This window comes from Lepisosteus oculatus, chromosome 5 (assembly GCF_040954835.1).
Source record: "Lepisosteus oculatus isolate fLepOcu1 chromosome 5, fLepOcu1.hap2, whole genome shotgun sequence".
In the NCBI taxonomy this organism is placed as follows: Eukaryota; Metazoa; Chordata; class Actinopteri; order Semionotiformes; family Lepisosteidae; genus Lepisosteus; species Lepisosteus oculatus.
The window spans coordinates 1,631,006-1,653,680 of record NC_090700.1 but is presented as its reverse complement, the minus strand read 5'-3'; the positions used below and the strand labels follow the sequence as shown (position 1 = coordinate 1,653,680).

At 44.7% G+C, this 22,675-nt stretch overlaps 2 protein-coding genes across 5 annotated transcripts in view; one reads left to right on the top strand and one right to left on the bottom strand.

Moving 5' to 3' along the window:
- Nucleotides 1–2,900: 2,900 nt before the first annotated feature.
- On the top strand, nucleotides 2,901–14,912 carry arxa (aristaless related homeobox a). 2 transcript variants are annotated; one of them, XM_069189829.1, is made up of 5 exons: nucleotides 2,901–5,208; nucleotides 6,125–6,680; nucleotides 8,273–8,318; nucleotides 10,275–10,603; nucleotides 13,745–14,019. In XM_069189829.1, the coding sequence occupies exons 1-5, from the start codon at nucleotides 5,019–5,021 to the stop codon at nucleotides 13,926–13,928; spliced, it is 1,305 nt and encodes a 434-aa protein (XP_069045930.1). In that variant the 5' UTR covers nucleotides 2,901–5,018; the 3' UTR covers nucleotides 13,929–14,019. The 2 variants fall into 2 exon arrangements, with proteins under 2 accessions (XP_069045930.1, XP_069045929.1); XM_069189828.1 differs by having other exon boundaries at nucleotides 2,903–5,208; nucleotides 13,903–14,912.
- A 3,782-nt stretch (nucleotides 14,913–18,694) lies between these two features.
- The window catches only part of pola1 (polymerase (DNA directed), alpha 1), a 78,029-nt gene continuing 74,048 nt past the window's right edge, over nucleotides 18,695–22,675 (bottom strand). For 2 of the 3 annotated variants that reach the window (XM_015341475.2, XM_015341474.2), the window contains exon 37: nucleotides 20,862–22,470. In XM_015341475.2, coding sequence (XP_015196961.2) covers nucleotides 22,328–22,470 — 143 coding nt within the window. In that variant the 3' untranslated portion in view covers nucleotides 20,862–22,327. Of the gene's footprint in view, nucleotides 19,817–20,861; nucleotides 22,471–22,675 lie in introns of those variants that run through there. The other variant, XR_001477883.2, reaches the window with a different exon arrangement.

Genomic DNA, 22,675 nt, shown 5'->3' with positions numbered 1-22,675 from the left:
GCTCGCTCCGGGCGCGGAGAGTGATGGGATTCGGTTCAAGTGGGGACCAGCATGATGACACCTCGGGCAAGGCGTTAGAAAGCACATCTCGTGGGAGTGTGTCTGCAGGTCTCGCTAGGCTGAAACAAGAGGGGAATGGCTGTGTTCACACCCAAGACATAAAAAAGGAAGCCTGTTACATTCTTCAAGTCCCTTCATTCTCTGCCTGGACTGTGATCTGTTCTTCTGCGTGAGAACAGCCAGCAGGCAATGTAGTGAAGCCTGAGAAACGCACCTCCTCTGAACAATCAATCTCACATCAATTCGATGTGTAGAACTGTTAACAATGGAAGCCATGCTTGCTCTTGAAATAACATCTATATGACTTCAATTTGACAAAAAAAGCAATGCACAAGACAAGCTGAGTGAGGGCACGGACTGACCACAGCTTGCACCCATTCCCAATTATACTGATATTAGGCAAAACAACACTCTTCCTATCAATTCTAGAATATATACCATTTGATTTGTGTTCTTTTTAGCTCTAAAATCAGCTAACAAAACCCAAATATTAACTTGCTACTGTATGAGAACTTAGTGACTTCCAGCAGATAAGCAGACACAGCCAAAGAACAGTGGCGTTTTTTTATTTCCACAGCTCACTGCCATTCCACATAATGACAGCGAAAAACAGGTCAATATATATTCATGAAACGTGCAGTAGAGTCAATTTATGAGTGTCATGAAATAAAAATGCAATTCCAGTAAGCAGAAAAAATATTTCAAGTTTTTATTCATTTTTTTTATTTAAAATCTTCCTGCCAACAGTAGTCTTATGTTTCATAAATATACTCACACATGTATATTATTACGCTGTGTGGACACAATACCTGTAAATATGTTCATGTACGAGTACTGTTACTATCAAGAGTTTTCATTTCTGCATTTGTCACAAAGAAGCATTTTGAGAACATACTATACTTCTGATTTATTCAGAGGTGAGTTGAGACAAAATGAAAGGAAAATGAAAGGAATTTTTAAACAGTTAACATTCAGATAATGTTGTCAACCTGAGAAGCAAAGCAAAGGTTGACTATCACTGGAAACGCTTAAGATTTTTTTAATTAATACGCAATTATGTGCAATTACAGGGAATCAGTCTTAATCAATGAAATCAGATATGTAATTAAAATTTAGACATCAGCTACTTTAAATCAGTTAATGATTAATTAGAATTAAGATTTTTTTTTGCCCATAATATGGTTTTGCTGTTTGTGGGTTGATTGAAAATAGAAGACAGAAGGTGGCGCCAGCTCAGATCTCTGAAAACGGACTTATTCTTCTATATGAAAATCTGAAATTGAAGGAAACTGGAATCTTTCGCATCTCTTTCTGACCACTTCAACCATATTTCCTCACGCACCGTATGCAAAGACTTAGCTCACGGACAGACGAAAACTGCACCTTCCCAGAAACGCCACAAGATGTCGCGACAAAAGGGCTAATTTAATGAGCTGCATGCCTAAATGTAGTCTATTTAAATTCACCTAATAAAAACACCTTGTCTCCATAGTGCCACATCACCCACCTTCCCACACATCTAAGTGGTATTTAAACTGAGCATAATTCCTGTCTCGACTGGAACAGCAGACTGAACTGTGGGTTTCTTCGGCAGCGTTTCCCATCAGACAAGTATAAAACCGAAGGCGCATTTGCTCGTACACACCTTGCAGTGCCTGCTGCACGGTTTATTAACCTAGGCAGCTAATGCGAAATTATAATAATTTAGAGACACAGAGAGGAAGACGCAGGTTGTTCCTCTCCAGCAACTTCAGTATTGCGTTATAATCCTCCCGGTTTGCTTGGATCTGTTAACCTGCGTGTGGCGCTTTAAATAGATTGCAAATCGAAAATAAGAAATGTGCGTTTTTATAATGTATGCGTGTAATTAGTGCATTTTAAACAAAGCGATGGTGCCCCGCTGGAAATAACAGAGGCTGACATTTATTTTCTAGGGTTAATAACAGTGCCAGGATAAATGAATCAAATTGTGTCCCTAAATTATACGGCGTCTCTAAATATCAGTCTATAGTACATTTCTATTTGTGACCAGAAAAAAAATATTTTTAATATTATCATTACTATTATTATTGCGTTGATCTGAGAGTAAGTGGCTTCTAAAGTTTCTGACTCGATAATGCATTTTATTTTGCAAGTAACATGTTACAGCCAACAATGATGGGGTCAGTTCGGGCGCCAATATTTATTGCTCATATACGCTCCAATTAGAAAGTTTTTTTTGTATGAACATTGTTATTTTTCTCGCCTGTATGCAAATAAATGAAATAGCCCTATTACTCACATCGACTACTCAATAAAAAGTGCTGATTTTTTAGGCACAGAAAAATATGTTCTAGTACAACGCTGTTATTTTATGGAATCGTTGTTTTTACTTGTGGACCGGACCGGGACTTAAATGCCTTCATACGGTATGTCATGAACCAAAATCCAGAAACCATGGATATTTGCTTTGAAGACAACGTGTTTGTGCGGATGTTTTCTGGGACCAAATACATAATGTCCATAAAGCCCGCATCTTGTCAGGAAGGTAATAGGGTATTATGGTACTCTGCGTTTTCTGTTAAATATGAAACAGACCAAACGAACAGAGAGCGCATTCAATACAATATAGCATAATTCATAACTAAGATTATTTTCGTTGTGCGTTTCAAAACGATATTGTTACTTGTATAGGTACTATATTTCTCAATGCAAAATACTGTTTTCCCGTTGTCGGATAATATTGTCCATGTTTTAATCAGTAACATTTTATATTCAATGGAAAGCAGTTCCTTGAACAGAAACAAAAATAAAACTAAAAAAAAATACTTCGAAAGTTCAGCGCTGTTCTTTTTCCTGTAAACTTTGCTCATTACAGCTTTTCACTGGCGTTATTTTTTATTATTATTTTCATGCTTGGCAGATCCCGCAGTATAACTGAGCTGGTACATAAATAGAGAAAGAGTAAATTGTAGCTTGTTGAAGTTTGGGGATTGAATTCTGAAAACGATCCTTTTAGCAGCGATGGGTCTGAGCCGCGGATGAGGTCATGCCATTCACAGCGGGTTAAATAGACTTTCATTTAAAATTACATTCTCAATCTTTCTCAACACACTCTTCTGCCTTATTACAAAAACGGCTTACAGCCGCACTATCGAAAGAAAGCGCTCTAGTACCATTACTGCCAGCCTATCTCTTCTTTAAGTCAATCATCTAAGTTGTTAAAGGCTGGTTCAGTGATTTTTTTTTCCATTCGATACAAAGACTTATAAGCGGCTATCCAGAAGCAAAGCAATTTAATGAGACTTAATTAAAAAATGGAATAGATTCAACGAAGCTATCAGCCAAAATCACCATATTGGACAATACATGGAAGTCTTTCTTGTAAAGAAACTGTTTCTCAGTGTAAATGGAAACGTCATCATTTTTTCATTTACAGATGAGAAAGTATACATCTTGCATCTCTTATATTATTCTAGGATCTCTTTTTCAAACGTCTAAACAGAATTCAACTCATGTTACTCGTACAAAGGTCGTCATATCACAATAACATGACTAACATTTCCCAAAAAGCCACAATAATATTATTTCCACAAGTGCTACATTGTACAGTAACCAGGTACTTGTTGTCTGGCGGTACCGCGGAACATTCAGGTTTCAATTGTTGCGTTTAATATTTCAAAATTATGCCGCTCCAGTTTATTGTTTAGTTCAAAATATTTTGTTCGTTCACAGTCTAACTTAATATTTAATTGTTCTATATATGTCGGATATTACTAGGAATTACAATAAATGTTACATTGGGGCTGCTAACATTATAACAGTTTCACGCGTTAAAAATCGAAAATGTCCCAGATTTTGCAGGTCGGTGTTCTGCATCCAGAGAAGAGAATGCTATTTTAACGGCGTATGTTTAAAGTACACCAGCAATTTCGTTTTGGTAATTATATATTGATTTAACCATATTATGTTATGAAGATACTGCTAACAGAGATAACCTAATATTTTGCTCAATTCTAGCAACGCTCGTTTTTTTTAATACGCCAGAATAGAGAAAGCACAAAAATATGGGCTGGAATGTATACAAGGAACCTGATGTGATGCCTTGTTTTATGCATCTATGTTCAGAAAGAAATACACTTCTTCTAAGGTCAAAGCCGAAATGTATCTATTTCGTTAATTATAAAAACAGACCTGAAGAAGAATTGTAGCAAAAGGGACATGAACGCAGCATCTGAAAACGACTTGGCGCTTTGACTTTGACATGTTTCCTAGTTTCGTAAAATATTTCCTACATAGATGTGTAGAAACTATAAGCAATTTGGTTTTAAATATTTATATGTCACGCGATATTTATTCCTGAATTTACTTCAGTGCAACTAGGAAACACAAATCTTGTATTCGGAGTTTTTATCAAATATGTCCCTCTTTTTTCATGTGGGTAAATTAAATATCTGTTAAACACCTGCAGAACTTCTATAGAAATATGATTACAGGTCCAATGTACTTGTGAGACTGAGGTTCTGTCTTTGCGCCTTTATTCCAGGAGCATTACTGTGACCTCCGGGTCTCACTTTTGAAGTTTGAATTCGGTTGTTTTGTTTTGTTGTTTTTTTTTTTGTTTGTTTTTTTTTACGGTGGTGAAGGTCCGCATACAGTTCGATCCAAGAAACGACTACTCCACTTCGAGGTTTCGATTTCTTTCCCAAGTCAACTCTTAATGGAAAAGAAAAATAAAGATCCTTGGAGTTTTTTTCTCCTTCCCCCTCTCTGTCTGCCTCTCTCTCTCTCTCTCTCCTCCGGGAGCCAATCAACAGCGGCGGAGCACGTGCGCGCCGGGAGACTGGAGGGCGAAGCCCCGGCGGCTCTGCGCCTCCGCCAGTACTGTCCCAGTCCGGAGCGGCGACTGGAGCAGCGGGCCACGCCACCGGGAGACTCCGTGCTGCAGTCCGACGCCAGACGCGGGGACCGAAGGGAAAATGAGCAGTCAGTACGAGGAAGACGTCTCCGAGAGAACAGAGTGCAAAAGTAAATCGCCAACTTTACTGTCTTCCTACTGCATAGACAGTATCCTGGGCCGGCGCAGCCCCTGCAAGATGAGGCTGATGGGGGCGCCGGGGCTGCTGCCCCCGCTGCCCGGCAGAGCGGACCTGGAGAAGGCGAGCGAAGGTAAGACGGGGCTCTGCCCGGCCTGCTCTGTCGATTGGCGTGACACCTCGAAAGTAGGCTGAGGGTTGCAGAGACCTGTTGGCCACGCTTAGGTACAAGCGCGGGTCCAGCTATCATCACCGACTCACGCAGACCACCCGAGCGACGCCTGCTGCTGCTCCTTTCTCTTTAGGGGGTTTTGCCATGAACGGTATGAGGCTGGTTTGAATTTTGAAAATAATGTTTCGTTTCATTCCGCTGAAATAGCACGCTTGAGACTAGTCATTCAGGCAAACGAAGCCAGCAGCGGTGGGGAGGAAGTGGAGTTGACGGCCCATTTGGTGAAGTGGTCCCCAAGTTTTCAAAGTTTCGATTGCGCAAAATCTATTAGACATCACTAAATTTCATTTTATACGTGCCCGTGGTTGTCAGAGGAAAAACAAAACGAAAATGGAGAACGACAAACATTAAAATAGGGGTGTGGGGGAAGGTTTTCACGACCTTAATTTCAAAACCCATCGGCCCCGTGTTTCAAAACTAAATCTTGTTGTGGCAGTATGAGGAGTCTATAACAATCCACTAAATACACTTCATGAATATTTGTCATTGTTCAGGTTAGAGTATTATTTATAGGCTACTGTTAATACACCCTGTGCTTCTTTACTTGCAGTTAAATGCGTTAAAACTACTTAGTACATTATTAAAGCTGTCGAAGGTACAAAATAACATTTTCTTGTGTTAGATAGATAGATAATACTTTATTAATCCCGTAGGGAAATTGATGATTGTTATTATCCTTCAATATAATAAGGTTCTGAATATGCTGTTGTCCTAAGTGTTGCTGAACTATACATGATTTACGTTAACTGCATTCCTAAGTGCATTTTCACAGCTCTGACTAGATTAACTGTGGAATCCGTGTGGATCGTATTTTTAGGTTCGGCTAAAGAGAGCCCGGCTTTCGACTCCGAGATCCACTTGCCCCCGAAGCTACGCCGGCTCTACGGCCAGGGCGGGAAATACCTGGACGCCGGCAGAGGATTTAACGAGCACGGCGAGAAGGGAGAGGGCGACACGGTCCTGGATCAGACCTGCGAGAGCCTGAAAATCATCCAGGCGCCGCAGGTCAGCATCAGCCGCAGCAAGTCGTACCGGGAAAACGCGGCGTACAGGGACAGCGCCTGCGAGCCGGGCGCGGACCGCGGAGCGGGCGAGGAGCGGGTGGACCTGGAGGCGCTCAAGTTCGAGGAGGACGCCGTGAAGGAGGAAGGCTGCGGGGACGCGGAGCTGTCCCCGAAGGGCGAAGAGGGCCTGCAGCCGGATGGGGATGTTAAGGACGGGGAGGACAGCGTGTGTTTGTCCGCGGGCAGCGACACGGAAGAGGGAATGCTAAAGCGAAAGCAGAGAAGATACCGGACTACCTTCACCAGCTACCAGCTGGAAGAGCTGGAGAGGGCTTTTCAGAAGACCCACTACCCCGACGTTTTCACCAGGTACGCCGGGAGGCCGGGCGGGGGCGGGTGTGACCGCGCCGCTGTCGGACATCCTGCCTGGACGGTCTCGGGCGCACGGCTGACGTTTCAGGTCCGGGGGGACCCGGTCGGTCCGCGCGTAACGTTCAAACACAGCGCTTAAAACGTCGCGGAAACGAGACTAAAGTTTGGGGAAAAAAATATTTTAATCAGATTTACCCGCAACTGTTATTTATCCGACCAAGTCCAATGATTTTCTTGCTTCCCAGCGAAACGTTTTAACGAAGACGTTACCCAGTAGGCCTGTGGGGTCATCTCCCAAACCGGATAGAAACTTTCCGGTTGAAGTGCGGAGTCGCACCGCTAATTAATTTACTAAATATCATGTCCTGTTAGTGACAGTTAATGTCCTGTCGTTGTCCTTCGTTTCAAACGTCATGTCTTGTTAGAAACAAAACGAAATAATTTGAGGCGTATTTGCGTAGATGAATATTTAGGTTTTGTTTGATAGTTTTCTATTTCCGTTATTTTCGGGCACCGATGCTGAACGAATAGAACACATACCCATAAAACAGGCCTGTGGTATTTGAATCGCATTTTACCTGGTAAACCCATGACACCGCCTTCACCCGAGAATTGATAGAATTACTGGATTTTCTCAGAACAAATCGGATATTCAAACGACACTTAAAAATACACTTCGGGTCTCTGGAGGGAAAAAAATAAAACTTTAAAGTTGGGAAAATAAGAGGAAAATTATTAAAGCCTATTTAACTTAGTTTAGAAAAACGAGGTATATAGCCGACTTTTACATAATGGTAGTCGAAGATATTCAACGAAACACACAACATATATAGGTGCGTCTAATGATATTCATTAATGTTATCATCACGAAGACATTTATTCATTTTTACTGATATTTCGTTTGGTTTGCACCTTTATGATTTTTGCTGCTCAGAGACTGGCGTTTTGAAAAACAAACTTAAAAGAAGCGATTGTAATGTTATAAGGCTAAATCGTTTCTAAGATGGTTCCCCAAGTATTAGAATGACGAGCCTTCTGAAAGTATTATTGCATCTTTGCTCATCAAATTAAAATATAAGGAAAAGATAAGCTGAAACAGCCAATATATTAGAGTAAAAAAACGGATTCTCAGATTTTCTCAGATTTCAAGAAGGAAGCAGTCATTGTCATGACTTTTCCAAATAAACTGAAATGGTTTAGAATATTTGTGACCATATAAGCTGTACATCGGTCTTGTTTAACATCATGTCAATAACCGAATTTAATTAAAATCAAGCCTTTTGCGCGTACGTATTTACAACCTATTTACAACTAGGTAGAATAATGTTCTTTGAATTTTATCGAGGTAATTACACCAGTTTGTATGATTTTAAAAAGCAAATATTTAAAACATATTCGTTAGGTCCTGTGTTTCCTGTTTATATTGTGTTGTACCCCATTGAAGTATAAATGTCCAATAACACCTGTCTATGTTTTCTCCGCAGACTTCGTTTTCTCGAGACTTACTGTCATTTGAAATACTTCATGTGTGCTTATTTTTTATAATATAATAACATATAACGTTACACCCCGCTCGTTGTTTCTTGTAGAGAAGAGTTGGCGATGCGACTTGACCTGACAGAAGCCAGAGTTCAAGTAAGTGCTTCGAACTTTTTCATTAAATGAAATTTGTCTAATCAATACACGCTTTCTGTATAATAAAATTATAAATTGAGAGGATGAAAGTTTCAAACTTGTAATGCTTATTATTTTACATTGCTACAATGTTACGCGAAACGGGCCTAATATTTCCAGATTCCGTGGTTCTTCAGGGCAATGTGCAATGAGTATTCATAGATCTTATATTTGCGAGGTTTCTCGCAACTGCTTAAAGAAAACCAGTACATATATGTGTAGTTATTATTTCTCCGAAATTTTCCCAGAAGAGAAAAAATAAATCTTTTCATATATATATTTTTTTATTTTATGAATGGAGTAGTAAGATCGTTAAATAAAACGGTCTGGTAATTATTACAAGAAACAAACCACTCACGTTAAATACCAACATTAAAGTTAATTCTTAACTTTTATTAAGCGGCGTTTCCAAGTAAATCACGATTTCCGCACGCTGAAGGGCATTAAATGTAACGTATTCTGTCTGTAATTAAGTGAACAATTGTGATTCATAAAAGCACACTTAGCGCCCGAGTAAACAGCGCTATTTCAGGGTGAAATGGTATTTGATTTCTCCTTGCTCGTGGGATCGAGGAGAGCCCGGGTAATACTATTTGACTTCCCATTTTCTGATTGCAGTAGCCTCGCATCGATCTGATGCCTGCCTCTCGGAGGTGTTGGCAGCCCCCCCCCGGCCCCCGCCCCTCACAGTGTGGTTTACATTGCTAAACCAAGTCTCATAACCACAGAGACAATAAACACAGGGATGTCCTGTTTGCCTGCATAAAACAGATGTTAGTTTGGGGCAGGAGATGAACAAATCACTTTACAGTTACAACCAAGCGGCGATAAAGGCTAATACGTTCCATATGGCTGATTTAATACACAACAGCTCCTTACATTAAGAGAGTGGGAGTTTTTAAGTTTTTATACGGTACAACACTCCCTCCCCGCTCTTTTTTTAACTGTTGACATTCTTCTATTGTCAGAGGTGATGTGACCGCCGACCAGCGTATTTCAGCTGCGATGGTAAACGTTAAGAGGAGACGTGGGAAAGTTAAATAACTTTTCTCGCCCTGGTCTATCCTTCTGATGGGAATTTAATTTAAAGAGTATTAATAATTATTGCGAGCCTTTCAGCTTCTCTGTCCCCATCTTTTGTTAACACGGTTCTTAATTATCTCTTCCCTCCCATATTTAGGATGGCTAAACCGGATTTTAATTAGGAAACTTAGGCTAACGGGCCATGAGGAAATGGGTTTAAGGCCGTGTAATTAACTTTGACTTTCTGCCTATTTGTCACCTCATTAAAACGAAACGAAGCCTTTTTGTTAACTGAAGCGGGGTTTTTTTCAGGCTTTTACAGAAATGCGCGCGTTTAATATGATTAACACAGCATAACAGCAGAAAAACAAGCGCAAAATTGGCGGAGATTTAAAAAGGAATCCCTGAACAATTAATAATTTAAAAGCAGTTTTAAAAACATTTTTCTTTTTTTTTTCTTCTCGTGAATGAAAATTTAACCGTATCGACCAATATAGCACTTTTAGACACGCAGTCATACACGTATGTCGTCCAAGTGATTTACAGAGAACTACAAGTAATTAAATCGTCAAATTGTGACCGAGATGTTTCTTGGCACGGAGGTGAAACGGAAGGCAATGTCTTCTTTATCCAGCTGTTTCACCAAGGCACAGTTAACCACGGGGATGATTCAACAGTGGCAACTATGCAGTGCATGTTAGGAGAATTCTACACTTCCTGGTCACCAGTAACACTACTGGTCATATTAATATCAACAAGAAAGAGGACAAGAGAGCAAGAGAGGAACCGGAATGGCCTCAGTCAACCCCTCCAGGCAGGCCTCAGGTCCAGAGTCTCCAGGCCCGATTGGGCCTGGCTGAAGCAGCAGGTGACCCCCCTCTCTGCCATCGCCAGGTGTGGTTCCAGAACCGCAGGGCCAAGTGGAGGAAGAGGGAGAAGGCCGGGGTGCAGACCCACCCCCCGGGACTGCCCTTCCCGGGACCCCTGGCCGCCACCCACCCGCTGAGCCACTACCTCGACGGCGGCCCCTTCCCCACGCACCACCCCGCGCTGGAGTCCGCCTGGACCGCCGCCGCCGCGGCCGCCGCCGCCGCCGCCTTCCCGGGCCTCCCGCCGCCCGCCAGCTCCTCGCTGCCCCCGGCCGGCACCCCCCTGGGCCTCAGCACCTTCCTGGGGGCTGCCATGTTCAGGCACCCCGCCTTCATCAGCCCCACCTTCGGCAGGTAAGCCTCCTCCTCCTCCTCCTCCTCGTCCCGGTGCCCACGGCCGGCCCCTGGGAGCCCCTGGGAGCCCCTGGGAGCGGAGGACGAGCGCTGGCGCTGGCACGCCGCGAAGGTCTCTTCATGGGGAACTCAGAGAGCCGGGACTGGAAGCGGTGCGGTGCAACACAGGCTGGGAAGTCACACAAACGAACCGTCCCCGCAGGGGGAACAAACACAGTTTCCTCTTGAAGGATAAAGTACAAAAGTCCTCAGGAAGAAGACATACTTTCCTCTGATATATAAGCAGGGTACAGCTCTAACTTCTGGAGTGAGAGTCTGAGATGCCTTCGAATAACTACAGCTTTGGAAGAAATTTAGGTATGTCTTTCAGAGGGAAATACAGAGCTTTCTTTTCAACATACCCAGAAACTCTGATGTAACCCCTACTCACTCCTGGTTGTTGTGAGTTTCATAGATACACGCAGTTGTGGAGATAGAGGCATTTCTGCCTTCTCCGAGAAGTGTCATCCCCGTCAATACACCTCCAGTAAGACACCCGAAGGGATACGTTAAAAAGCATGAAGGCTTCAGTTCAATGTGGTGCTGTTAGTAAGGTACGCTGTTTGTGAGGACATTTCTATACAAAGTGTATTAGAAAGAGATGCACCCCATGCAGTGCTTATGTAGCTGCATTGAACAGCAATACTAAAAAATGGAATTAATTTGGAACTGATGTTAACCTCTGATCAATAAAATGAACTGAATAGGAAGTAAGTCCCGTACATGCATCTGAATAACAATGAACTACAGTTTGGATGAGATCCACAGGAGGTCCCCAAGCCATAACACATGACAATTGGTTATTTCTTTCAGTCAGTTCTGTACATAGGCGGTAATGACCATAGGTAATCTTATTTATTTCATGTCTAGACAAATTGCATGTTTAATATGTGAAATATTTGCAGAAATGGATTCTCTACCCATCTGAGTTTCATAAAATACATATTTTTTGGTTATGTGTCTTTAAATAGATTTTCTGTAGGTTCCCTTGTACAAATCACATATGAGATATAGTTTTGCATTTAAAGGATTAGATTAGTTCTATTTCAGCAAAAATGCCTGACAGGTTCCGGGGGGTGTTGTACCGATAATTAAGTTACTAAGCAATGATGGTAATACTTAAGTGAATTTGTGGAAATAAGGATTTAAAAGATGTGCTATGAATGATCAGTTCACTATAATTGAGGTTCTGCAGTGTTTGAATAAAGCATCTACAGAGAGACATCAGTGTTCATACTAATGTATGACCTAATGTATCCCTTTAACTCATTCTACAATAACCTCGTCATTACCTTCCATTTACAGATGCTTATTAAAATTCTCAATTGGCAATAACTGTAATAATAATTGGTAAATAATTGTTAATAACTGGGGAATAATTGGATTTATATCCAATTGTCACCTCAATTTATTCCACTTTAACCAAAAACATTACTCAAATGATTAACAAAATCCAGAAGCCCCTATTTCTTACAAATAAGAAAAAAAAAACAGAAAACATTGAGTAGAAACAGAAGAGTTCTCAAGCATCCAAATCGTTGATTAATATTCAAAGATGGATAAAATGCTCACAAAGCACTTAGAGTTTTGTTTGAAAATAAATCTTGAAACATTACTGTAAACTGATGAATGTCAAGGTGTTGCTCTTTCATCGAACTTTCAATACCCTGCGATACGTGAGCACATTTGTGAAGCAAAGAGAATTTCTAATTACCATTAGCATTTTTGTGCAGACTGGCTAGCAAGCAGCTGTCAATGAAGTGATTTTAACAGATGCTGATCAGAGATAATTTGGGCAGTGAGGAAAAGACACAAGAGAACTGAGGTGAGGAAATTTTCAATGAAAGGCGGGTGACTGCCTAACTGTACTGTATTGGCAGAACCACACAGTAACCTATTATTGAACTAAGTCCTGGAATAGAGTCTTGCAAAGCAATCATCTCATACAGATCCTGTTCAACAAAGAATAACATTTTATTTTCAATTCAAGCTCTATGTAAAACATCCTCAAAAGAGAGGTGCTACAGCTCTTTACTGGAAGAAATTAGAGATGGCCCTCAACTTCATTATGTGCACTCCTATTCAGTGACAAACATTTTTTGCAATCCTGTTTTTCCAACTAGGAATCTGTATATCTGTCTGTATGGCTTTGCATGGTTAAAGCTTAGAGCCCTCAACTGAAGGCATCAGGCGAGTGTGTGACTGCTAGAGAAGCAGATAGCAGGACATGTACTCGCCCGATCAATAATGTGGACATCAAAAAGGAACCAATTCAATGACCTGGCTGTGCTGGGGCTTCAGGAGAGGAGTTAGTGACCTTCGGTGGAAAGAGGACGGGCTGGCGTCACCTCCATCTGTGATTCCACTGGAATGTTTCGGCTCTCATTCCACCGATGCCCACGCTCGGACTTTGTTCAAAGCCAGGCCAATTCGTGCCGCTTGTTTTAATCACACATCCTGCCAGCCCTGTTGGGCAGGTCTTTAATGATGCATGTGACCGCAGGAAAAGGAGTTTCCCCTCCCAGCCCTGCCACCCAACAGCACCTCTCTAAGAGAGGTGGCCAGCGAGTGGCCTGCTTTGCCTTTCACCCACTGAAGATGTACATTTTCCCAGACCTGTTTTTCTCCCTGATCTCTGCTTATGATATATTCATTTCAGCCCATATCACAGCGAAATTACGCCACAATGTTTTTTTTTTAAGTTAATACTCTCGGTTCTGCTCCGACAAATCTTTTCCTGCTGCAGGAAGCACAGTGGTTCTGGCACTGGAGCAAATCACCAGGGCAGACGCATTCATGCTAATAATAGGTGATTAACTAGGTTATCAGTCCTATGCATTTAGCTGGAGCGCTCGCTGATTTACCATTCAGATCCCTCGGATGATTGTATAGATCCATAACTGGACTGTGATTCATACCTGAGCAACCCAGCGGCTCAGAGCTCGGACGGTCTCCTCCGTCACGAACAGGAGGGCGGGGTAGCTTCCCAAGCCAGCTGCAGCCAGGGAGTGAGCCTCCGGGGCCCCCCCGGGGTACAGGGGTACAGGGGTACAGGGCCCTCCGCCTTTTAAGGAAGACATTTGTCTCTTCCTTGGTGTTAAGGAGAAGCCAGCCGACGAGCCTGCAGCCAGACGGGTCTGGAACGGGTCTCTATCGGTGTGGGGCGGACCGGTGGGAGAGGTGGAGGGGGTTCCTGCTGCACCTCCCGGGAGCCCACGGCGCCTCAGCACGCTCTCCTCTTGCCCCCTCTCTCCCGGCAGGCTGTTCTCCAGCATGGCCCCGCTGACCAGCGCTTCCACCGCCGCCGCCCTGCTGCGGCAGCCGGCCCCCGCCGTGGACAGCGCCGCGCCCGCCGGCGGCCTGTCGGACCCCACGGCGGCCGCGGCCGACCGGCGCGCCTCCAGCATCGCCGCCCTCCGCCTGAAGGCCAAGGAGCACTCGGCGCAGCTGACCCAGCTCAACATCCTCCCGGCCAACGGCGCCGGCAAGGAGGTGTGCTGAGCCCGGCCCGGCCCGGCCCGGCCCGGAAACAAGCACGACCAAATGACCCGCAGAGGACCGGCACACCTCCCACGCCCCCCCGGCCCCCCGGCACACCCACCGCCAGGCCAGGCCAGGCCAGGCGCGGAGCCGCAGTGTCCCGCTGAGGGCGAGACCACGTCCACACCACACCAGAGTCTCTCCCCCTCCCCGGTCAGGGCCACGCCTGAGCACTCCCGGCACACACCCGGGAGCCTCTCTGAGCCCAGCGGCCGGGCCGGAAGCAGGCCCGGCTGTGGAAGTGAAGAGACTGGGAGCAGGCCAGGTGAAGGGCTCAGGTGTGCTGTGTCTCCTCATAGGGCTGTTCTGTTCTCTCCCGTCTTTCACACTGTAACCAAGGTTGCTATGCCAAAGGGAAACATACTGTATACTACTGCCAGGATCTTGGACTGTTGAAGTCACTAAACTGTGATCAGTACATCTGTATATAGGATTGTAATTAAGAAGAAATGCAAAACAGAGCTTTGTATATTTGAAATGTTATAAGAAGAAGTTGCACTTGATATAGTATTGTATGGGTGTCATCCTGTAGATTTTCTTCAGTGTTCGTGAGACAATAGATTCCTAGAATATTATTTATGTACACTATTTAAATTAAGAGGCACAGAAGGTGTTGAAAACCTTGAGAGGCGATGATGCCTTTTTTTTTTGTAATGTAAATGTTTGTACTTTTCTTTGTCCCCGATGAGGCCAGGAAAAGTAATCTACTAAAAATAAACGTTGAACAAGCCACGTCGTCCCTTGCTCCTGTATTTCAACCCACGGGGAAGTGACATGATTAGGCTCAATGGACATGCATGACACCATCGGCACCATTATGAAAACATCCTCGCAGACCAAGTAAATAACTATTCTGAATACTTATTGCACATCACACAGCAGAAATATTGTCATTTTTTAAAACACGACGTCGAAAAACCGAGCTATGGCGTATGGTGAATTACAATACGTGATCTTGACTTCACTTGGCTCTTTTGGGGAAGGTTTCCGATTTGTCTTCACTCCTGGTGTTAAAGTCAGGCGATTGTCTGCTAATTTACACCGTTTCTGCATTTTACGGAACGCGCAATCAGGGGCGAAAGAAGAGCACGATTACTTTCCGCGATGTGACACTGCAAATATTTAGTCAGAGCTTTGCTAAAAACACATTACTTTATTTGCAGATTGCTTTATGCGCGTCATAAAACGCCTAGCGACCTCCACGATACTCGCAAATGAACAACCTAGCGATTTGCAGACTGAACGCAGGTTTGTCCACAGTTAATTGACTGGCATATAAAAGTGTCACCTGACACAGAAATATATATTCATCCTATCATTATATTTTTATTTCTAATCACGTTTAAACGAAACTAATTTTTTAAAACTCCTTCTTCTAAAAAAAAATACAATAGAATAAATCAAGAACATTTTATTTTGATTTAAGTAATTCGGGTATTAACGTTAAATCTACAAATTAAACGAATTTAGAAATAATTTGTGCCCATTCCAACGAGATATCAGACCACATCAGCTCTTGGTGACAAAGTCTGCGTCGGGCCCAATGGTAAATGGTAGATGAATCTCCCGGGTTACTCAGCCCGCGGTTAAACAGTGTCTCCGGGAGCCGGCTCTGTCGCTTGTTTGCAGACTGTTCAGTTACATTGCACTGTTGCTGAAAAGCCTATAGATCTGCAATCCGGGCTGTTTAAGTATAGGTGCCAACTTGTTCTATTAAGAGCCTATTTAACGTTGTTAGAGGAGGGTCTCAGGAGATTTGGTCTGGAAAAGACAGCAGCTAATTTCGACGCGAGCGAGTCTGCTCCCATTTTTCGTTGCCGAAAAAAAAAAGAGATGAGGTTTTACATAAAAAAACGTCATTCAATTTAAAGTCATTAAACACTATAGCAAACATTAAATCCATTTCAATTCTACTTGTACTGGGAAAAGGCGGTGTGTCGCGGAAAGGAACGCGTATCATTTTAATTACCGTGCGCTCGGGCCTTGAAACAGAATCGAGCTCTGAGGCGACGCGAGACCGGCCTAACTGCACTTTCATCGGTCAAACATGTTCAGCAATCAGGCTTGGCGTTTGAAGGACTGCGGGAGGATAAGTTCGGATTTGAATGATAATGCCCATTTGTATGTGCCTGTTAACAAAACACGCTTTAAAAAAGTTTTCAAAGCCGCAAAATTGGTTTTAACATCTGTGATGCCAACTCGGCTGAAGCGACTCTTTTCTCATTAATGAAGTAACAACTAGTTTATCAGGATCCCTTTCTTTTGGGTTCCCGATTTAACTCTAAAGCCTCTCCCCCTCTGGATCTCTCGCCAGAACCTGTGCCATTACTGCAATCAATGAAGTCCTTTCAGCAAAGTCATTTCTCTCCATTTGACCCGTCCATGGTGCTGAACCAAATCGCGTGAAATTACCTCCCGGATTAATCTTCCTCTTTATTGCTTGCTCCAATGAAAAGCTTTCACTTTCCTTGTTTTACAGAGGCTAATTCCATCTCATTCTGATGCCGCGAACAAGCGGGATCCGAGAGGCCGGTGAAAGGAAGGCGAAAGAGGGGGAGACTCATTCTTCCAACTTTCTCCAGCTGGATCGGGCCTAATTCTACACTTAATATTCTCCATAAATATCGCGCGTTAAAGACCCCCCGACTTCCATCAAGCCTATATTAAACATTTGACATGTCACGCATGACAAACCCGGAGTGTCTTTTCAAAGGAGCATTAAGCAAAGAAACCAATTTTCCTCTCCTCTCAAACCTCCCCCAAGTGGTGAATGATGTGGAGTTTTTTCTCCCTCTAAAAAGGCCACTGGAGCGTATTTAGGGGATTTTATGAGAGTTTCCAGAATGGCTTAATCTTATTGTGAACATTATTAATGAATGGCAACCCAATTTGCTCCTAATATCTGGGAATGCTTGCTACAATTCAGGAGGTGCCTGACCCCCAAGCCTGAAAGCCACTCTCCCTCAAAGTTTTTTTCTCCTTTCAAGAAGCAAAACAGCGAGAACGTCTCCGCGCGTCAGGCCGATTACTTTCCGTCCCCCGGCCGATAATATTCGTCGCCAGCGTCCGCCGTGTCGGCGGCAGCTCGTCTCAAAACGCAGCAGACCACACGTTTCCACCGCGCCCAGAGCGGTGACATAAAACTCCAGTTATTCGAAATGAGCACAGCGCTGAAATTCGCAACTTCTGTAAACTTCCCGACGCCTCCGAAACAGGTAACCAGCTCCCTGACCCGTTTGCCCCCGGCTCATGAAAACGAGCCGAAGATGAAATCGCGCTACTGGAATATATATTTTTTTTGGGGGGGCGACACTTAAACCATTAAAGCCCCAGATTCCCGGAAACACATTTAAAAGCCAAATGTCGATTCCGTTTAATCACGCACAAGGGCCCGAGGAGCGATCCGAAGGGACAGAGAGCGAAGACCGACTCCACTCGCGCAGGGCCGCCCGTCCCCGTCGCCCACCGGCGGTCACAGCGGCTCTCGGGACGACCCTCATAAAGACGCGGCTAAGCCGCTTTGCGAGACCCCGCGCTTCCTTTGGGGGCTACTCACTACAAATCACGGTGAAAGGATGAATGACTGGCTGGTAGCACTTTCTACTTTTTGGCTTGCCTTAATTCCCATCTCTTTTACTCTCATCCAATTAGCCCAGTGTATTAAGCGGTTTATCATCTCATAGTCAGCTATTCAGAAAAACAAGGGGAACACTTTGCAATAGAGCCTGGTCTCTTTTGACACCCCTAGGTACTTACATATTCCACTGTGCTATGAATAATAGGGGAAGAATAGAGCACTAATTCCCTCATCAAAGAATGCCTTGTCTACTGCTTTGCTCAACACCACCATTCCGATCAAAAGAGAGGCAATAAAGCTTAGCATAACAAAACGAAACCTACTTATTAGCTTAGTGGTTAAATTAATGCAGAAACCATTGCTATTGAACACCATAGTCTGAAAACACCCTCCAACTACTCGATAATGCTGCCTGGGAGCCGCAGGAATTTCAGGGTGAAATTCGAAACCTGGATGGATGGCTTAATCTTGTAAATTGCTATATAAAGGCATTTTGCGAGAATTGCAGTGGTTATTTCTTACACTTCAGCTGATGTAGTTATATATATCTATAAATACATATTCATACGCGCGCACATATTCAGAGCGAGTCTTTGTCAGGAGTGTGGAGGTACTCCAAATATGATCCATTAAGCACTGCATTATAAAGTAATGTGTAATGCAGTATTTATGGAAATAGGAACTCGGAAAGCAGTTGGTCTGCGTTGATAAAATGGATAATCGAGTGTTACTCTTAAGTGCGGGATGCAGGTGAGGCGCACAACTGTTTTTTTAAAGATTGACTAAACATTTGTGTTCCACCTCGCTAGCTGCGCACATCGCGTTCAGGAAGGTGCCGGGCCGGTTTGATTTGTATATGATGGGGGACAAATAAATTCGTGTGATGTTACAGAAACTGGAAGTGGGCGGATAAAATAAAACACGGTAAATGCAGGTCAGCTTACAGTCAGTTTAATTACGTTTTCCTCGATCTGCGCGCAGTATGTTGTCAACACGCAGCGCAGAGCAACGACACGCACATTCCGCATGATTTTGCTAAATGAGCAATTTAGCAAAAACTGGATTCATTTGAGGTGTGTCAGCAAGCTCTAAATTCAGTGCCACATTCAGCTCCTGCTAACACCCCTTGAGCGCTACCAGATTTATGTGCAGGTTTAACATCCCAAATTGCAGCCTTGAAGTGGCTTGGAAGAGTCCCCAGCTTTCTGGAGGGGTGACAGTAGCTGTGGGCCCAGACAGCAGTGGACAACAGCAACAGCTCGACAGGAGCAGAACAGGTCCCCTCTTGCTCACCGGTGTGCGGGATGCTGATGACTATTGTATAATATTGGATCCCTTTGGCAGCCATAAACGAGGAGGCATCACCCTGCGAAATGGAGCTTCTGTCTCCACAACAGTTTGCACTTACAGCTGTCAAGAGAAGCGCAGCTCCGATCAATTCCCCCCTTAAAGTGGAGACATCAATGCTGGTCTCAAAATAATTGGCAAATCACAAGACAAGGGTGGCACAGCTGGGGCAGCAGAAAAACAAGAGAAGAGAAGAAGAGAGCCCAGAAACAGAAACTCCGGAGCTGGCGTCGGAGTCGGCGTCGGAGTCGGCGGGGGCTCCCAGCCCTTTGCGCTCGTGTTGCGGTCCTGGACGCCCGGGTGATCCCGCCAGGGGTATCTGGGGAAGCTGGGCACGGAAAAGCACGGGCAGGTGAGGAGGGATGCTCGCTGTGTGGCCAGGGCGTGGTCTGCCCACCAGTAGTGAGCCGAGGTGCGGTCACTGCCGTCCCGAGTAAGGCCTTCGACTCGCAGGGCCCACGGGTGAGAGCGGTGCTGTAGGATGGCGCGCAGTCCCAGCCCGGTCATCGCCAGGGAGCAGCTCGGGGCAGAAGGGACGTACCCTGACCTCCCTGCCGTCTCCCCCCGCGGTCAGTCAGCACTCCAGCGGGCTCGCAGTCTTTCTCTGGGGCCGCTGGAAGGTCAGTGCCACAGTCCGAGATCACAGCAGTGCAGTGCAGGCACTGCTGGCAGTGACGTCCTCACACTGCCCCTTCCTACACACCCGAGGTCTGAAAACAGGAGAAACCCTTCAAGGAAAGGACAACTGGATGCACGTTGAACAGTTTCTGCAGCAAGAACCACAGAGAGCAAGAACAGGCTGGGTAATGACTTGCGTGCCACGTTTCACAGGGAGCTCGGATTCATTTGAGCAGAAGGATGAACTGAACAGGCTTTGCTGCTTTTTAAAAGAAAATAATTAGTTTGAATTCCCCCGGAAACTCCGGCAAGAAACACTTGCTCCTCAAGATAAAAAAAGCACTGCCCTAAGTTTCCATTTGCACGGTTTTCATCTGAAGAGGTAGTAAGATAACAGAGAAACACCAAGCATAAAAAATGAAAACGCATCTTTAGAAACTTGGAGCCACCTGAGAAACCAAACACATCACTTAGAAGTGGCAATTTTGGTAGAATAATAAGCATTTTAGCAAATGTCTCTTCTTCCCAATGACAAAGACCTTATTCAGATACACCAGGTGCCACTAGCTGTGAGCACGAAACAGCCAGAAGACGCACCAAGTCCAGCCTGCAGCTCTGCTCTCCATCAGCGTGCTTATTGCTCAGCTGAAGGCCACTGGGAAAAACTCAGAGGGACCCCAGCTTTCATCGCTCCTCCTGAAAAAACAGCTTGCCTTTAGTATTTCTCCGATTCATTTTTCTTATTCGTACCCGCGTCACTTCCTCCCCCGCCCCCTGCTGGCTGAGGCACGCGCCACAGCAAGCACCCTGGGAGTCTGCCTGCCCGTGCTGAAGCCACTGGACACGATGAGTACCGCTGGCGCAGCTGTCCTGAACGAATCGAGAGATCGGTCGGGCTACAGGAGCCCAGCAGACCAACGGCACCACTGAGAGGGCCCGCTGGTCATACGAGGCTCCACAATGACGCAGAGATCCGAGTGGGTGTCCCCAAAAGACTGCGCACATGCGGTCGAGTGTCTCTTTCTCCGGACCCACGCTGTGCCCAGTAACCACACGCAGTGGCAACTCGCACATTGTCAAAAGGCCGAAAAGCAAATTCACGAACGGAGACCACAAAACGCCGTAAGGATATCATTGACATTTTTATTTATGTTTCAGAAACTTTTTGCAGTTTTATTTATTCAATACCTTTCAATTTTAACTTTTTAAATGCTTGTATTTTTTCAGCATTACAAAAGACTGAATAAAAGACACAACGTCAGGACATAAAAACATAATTTGCAAAAGTTTAACTGGCGTAACAAAAGGCAACCTTAATGCATTTTACAAAAGAGGACCTTTCTGTGCTCTGATTCTAAAAACATTTTCAGTCCCAACTGTCACTTTCCAAAAACACCCTACAATATGCTCAATCACAGGTACTGAGCATCTTAGCTATTCCATTAAGCTTCCACCTCCTTCCAGAACGGACTCTTGATAACTGAATCCGAGGGGCAATTCAATCAAGTATCCAATTGTGGAAAACGACTTCTGAATTGTAGCGCAATTTTATATCATTACAGTTAATTGCCGAACTGTCAACATAAAAAAATAACATAACTCATTATACAACATCTAGATCCTGTTAAAAAGGTATTACTCCAGCAGGCACTTGTCATTTAGCTGCAATTGTTCCCATCGGTTTTCATCTCTGATTTTCTCTGACCCTCGCACATTACAGGACCTGGAGTGTGGGGCCGGATTCAGACCTACAGACCCGCACTGTGGCGATCAGGGAGGGCAGAGAAAGTGGGCCATTTTCTTAAGTTCCTGGGGCAATGCACAAACGTTTCGAGAGGGATTTTTAAAGCAAAGTGATCGGCGATTATACAGAGGTGGACAAAATGACAGGCTTCTGAGGGAGAGTCACCATTGCGGTGTTGTTTTAAAGGTGCAGTTTTTGACGCCTTTGGGTTTGCTGGGTCAGAGCAGGCTCTGGAAGTGTCCTGCCTGTGTTTCAGATTCACCAGCAGCCACGCAGGGCTACAGGACACCTCAGAATAATTCTGAAGTCAAATTTTCTGAAACAAAGGCATTTTTAAAACACCAAACCAACAGGAAGAAATCAGACTTTTTTTATTTTTATTTTAGGCGAGGTATCCAAATCCAAAAACAATAAAACGGGGGGGGGTTATTTAAAGCCCTGATATTTACTCCTGGTCCTGGTAGGCTGCTATGTCTTCCAGTTTCCTGTCCTCCCTGGACTCAACTATGTTCACTTCATTTGTTTATGTTACTGCTGCTTCCAGGTCTCTTCTCAGCGAGGATTAACAGTTACCAATAAAATAAATGGTGGTGAGCTACAGCCCTTCAGGACCAGGAGTGAATTCCACTGATTTGCCATTGGGACGTGAAGGATATTCCCTGGTGTACTTGCTTAAAAAGACGAGTGGATAAGTCTGCACAGCGGGGCCCTACAGCAGGCAGCTGGGAGCTGGTGCCCACAGAGGCTCAAGGCTGCCGGCAGGCAGGACCGAGGAGAGAGGCAGGTACCTGCGAGGGCAGGAGGTAGAACCCGGCCCGACTGCAGCTGCACCCCGAGCGCCTGCGGGAAGGCCGAGGGGTCACTTGAACGAGGCGAAGGCCTGGAAGAGCTTGCTCAGGTTGACCTCCGAGTAGCCGCTGGTCGCCAAGGTCTGCTCCACCACGTCCCTCAGCTTGACGTACACGTCCCTCAGGTTGCTCCAGCGGTTCTGCTTGACGGTGGCTGCAGGGCACAAGCGCACAGGTATTCACTCTCACGACAGGGAGAAGGCAGGAAGAAAGGGGCGTGACCCCGCGCAATTGGACATTGGAAGGATTTTGGCAGTGATTTTTCTTCACTTTTTGATCAGGTTCACAGACAGCTACACACAAAGTGCTCTCAGCCACACACTTACCTATACGCCCACATGTGTTCACAACCCCATACA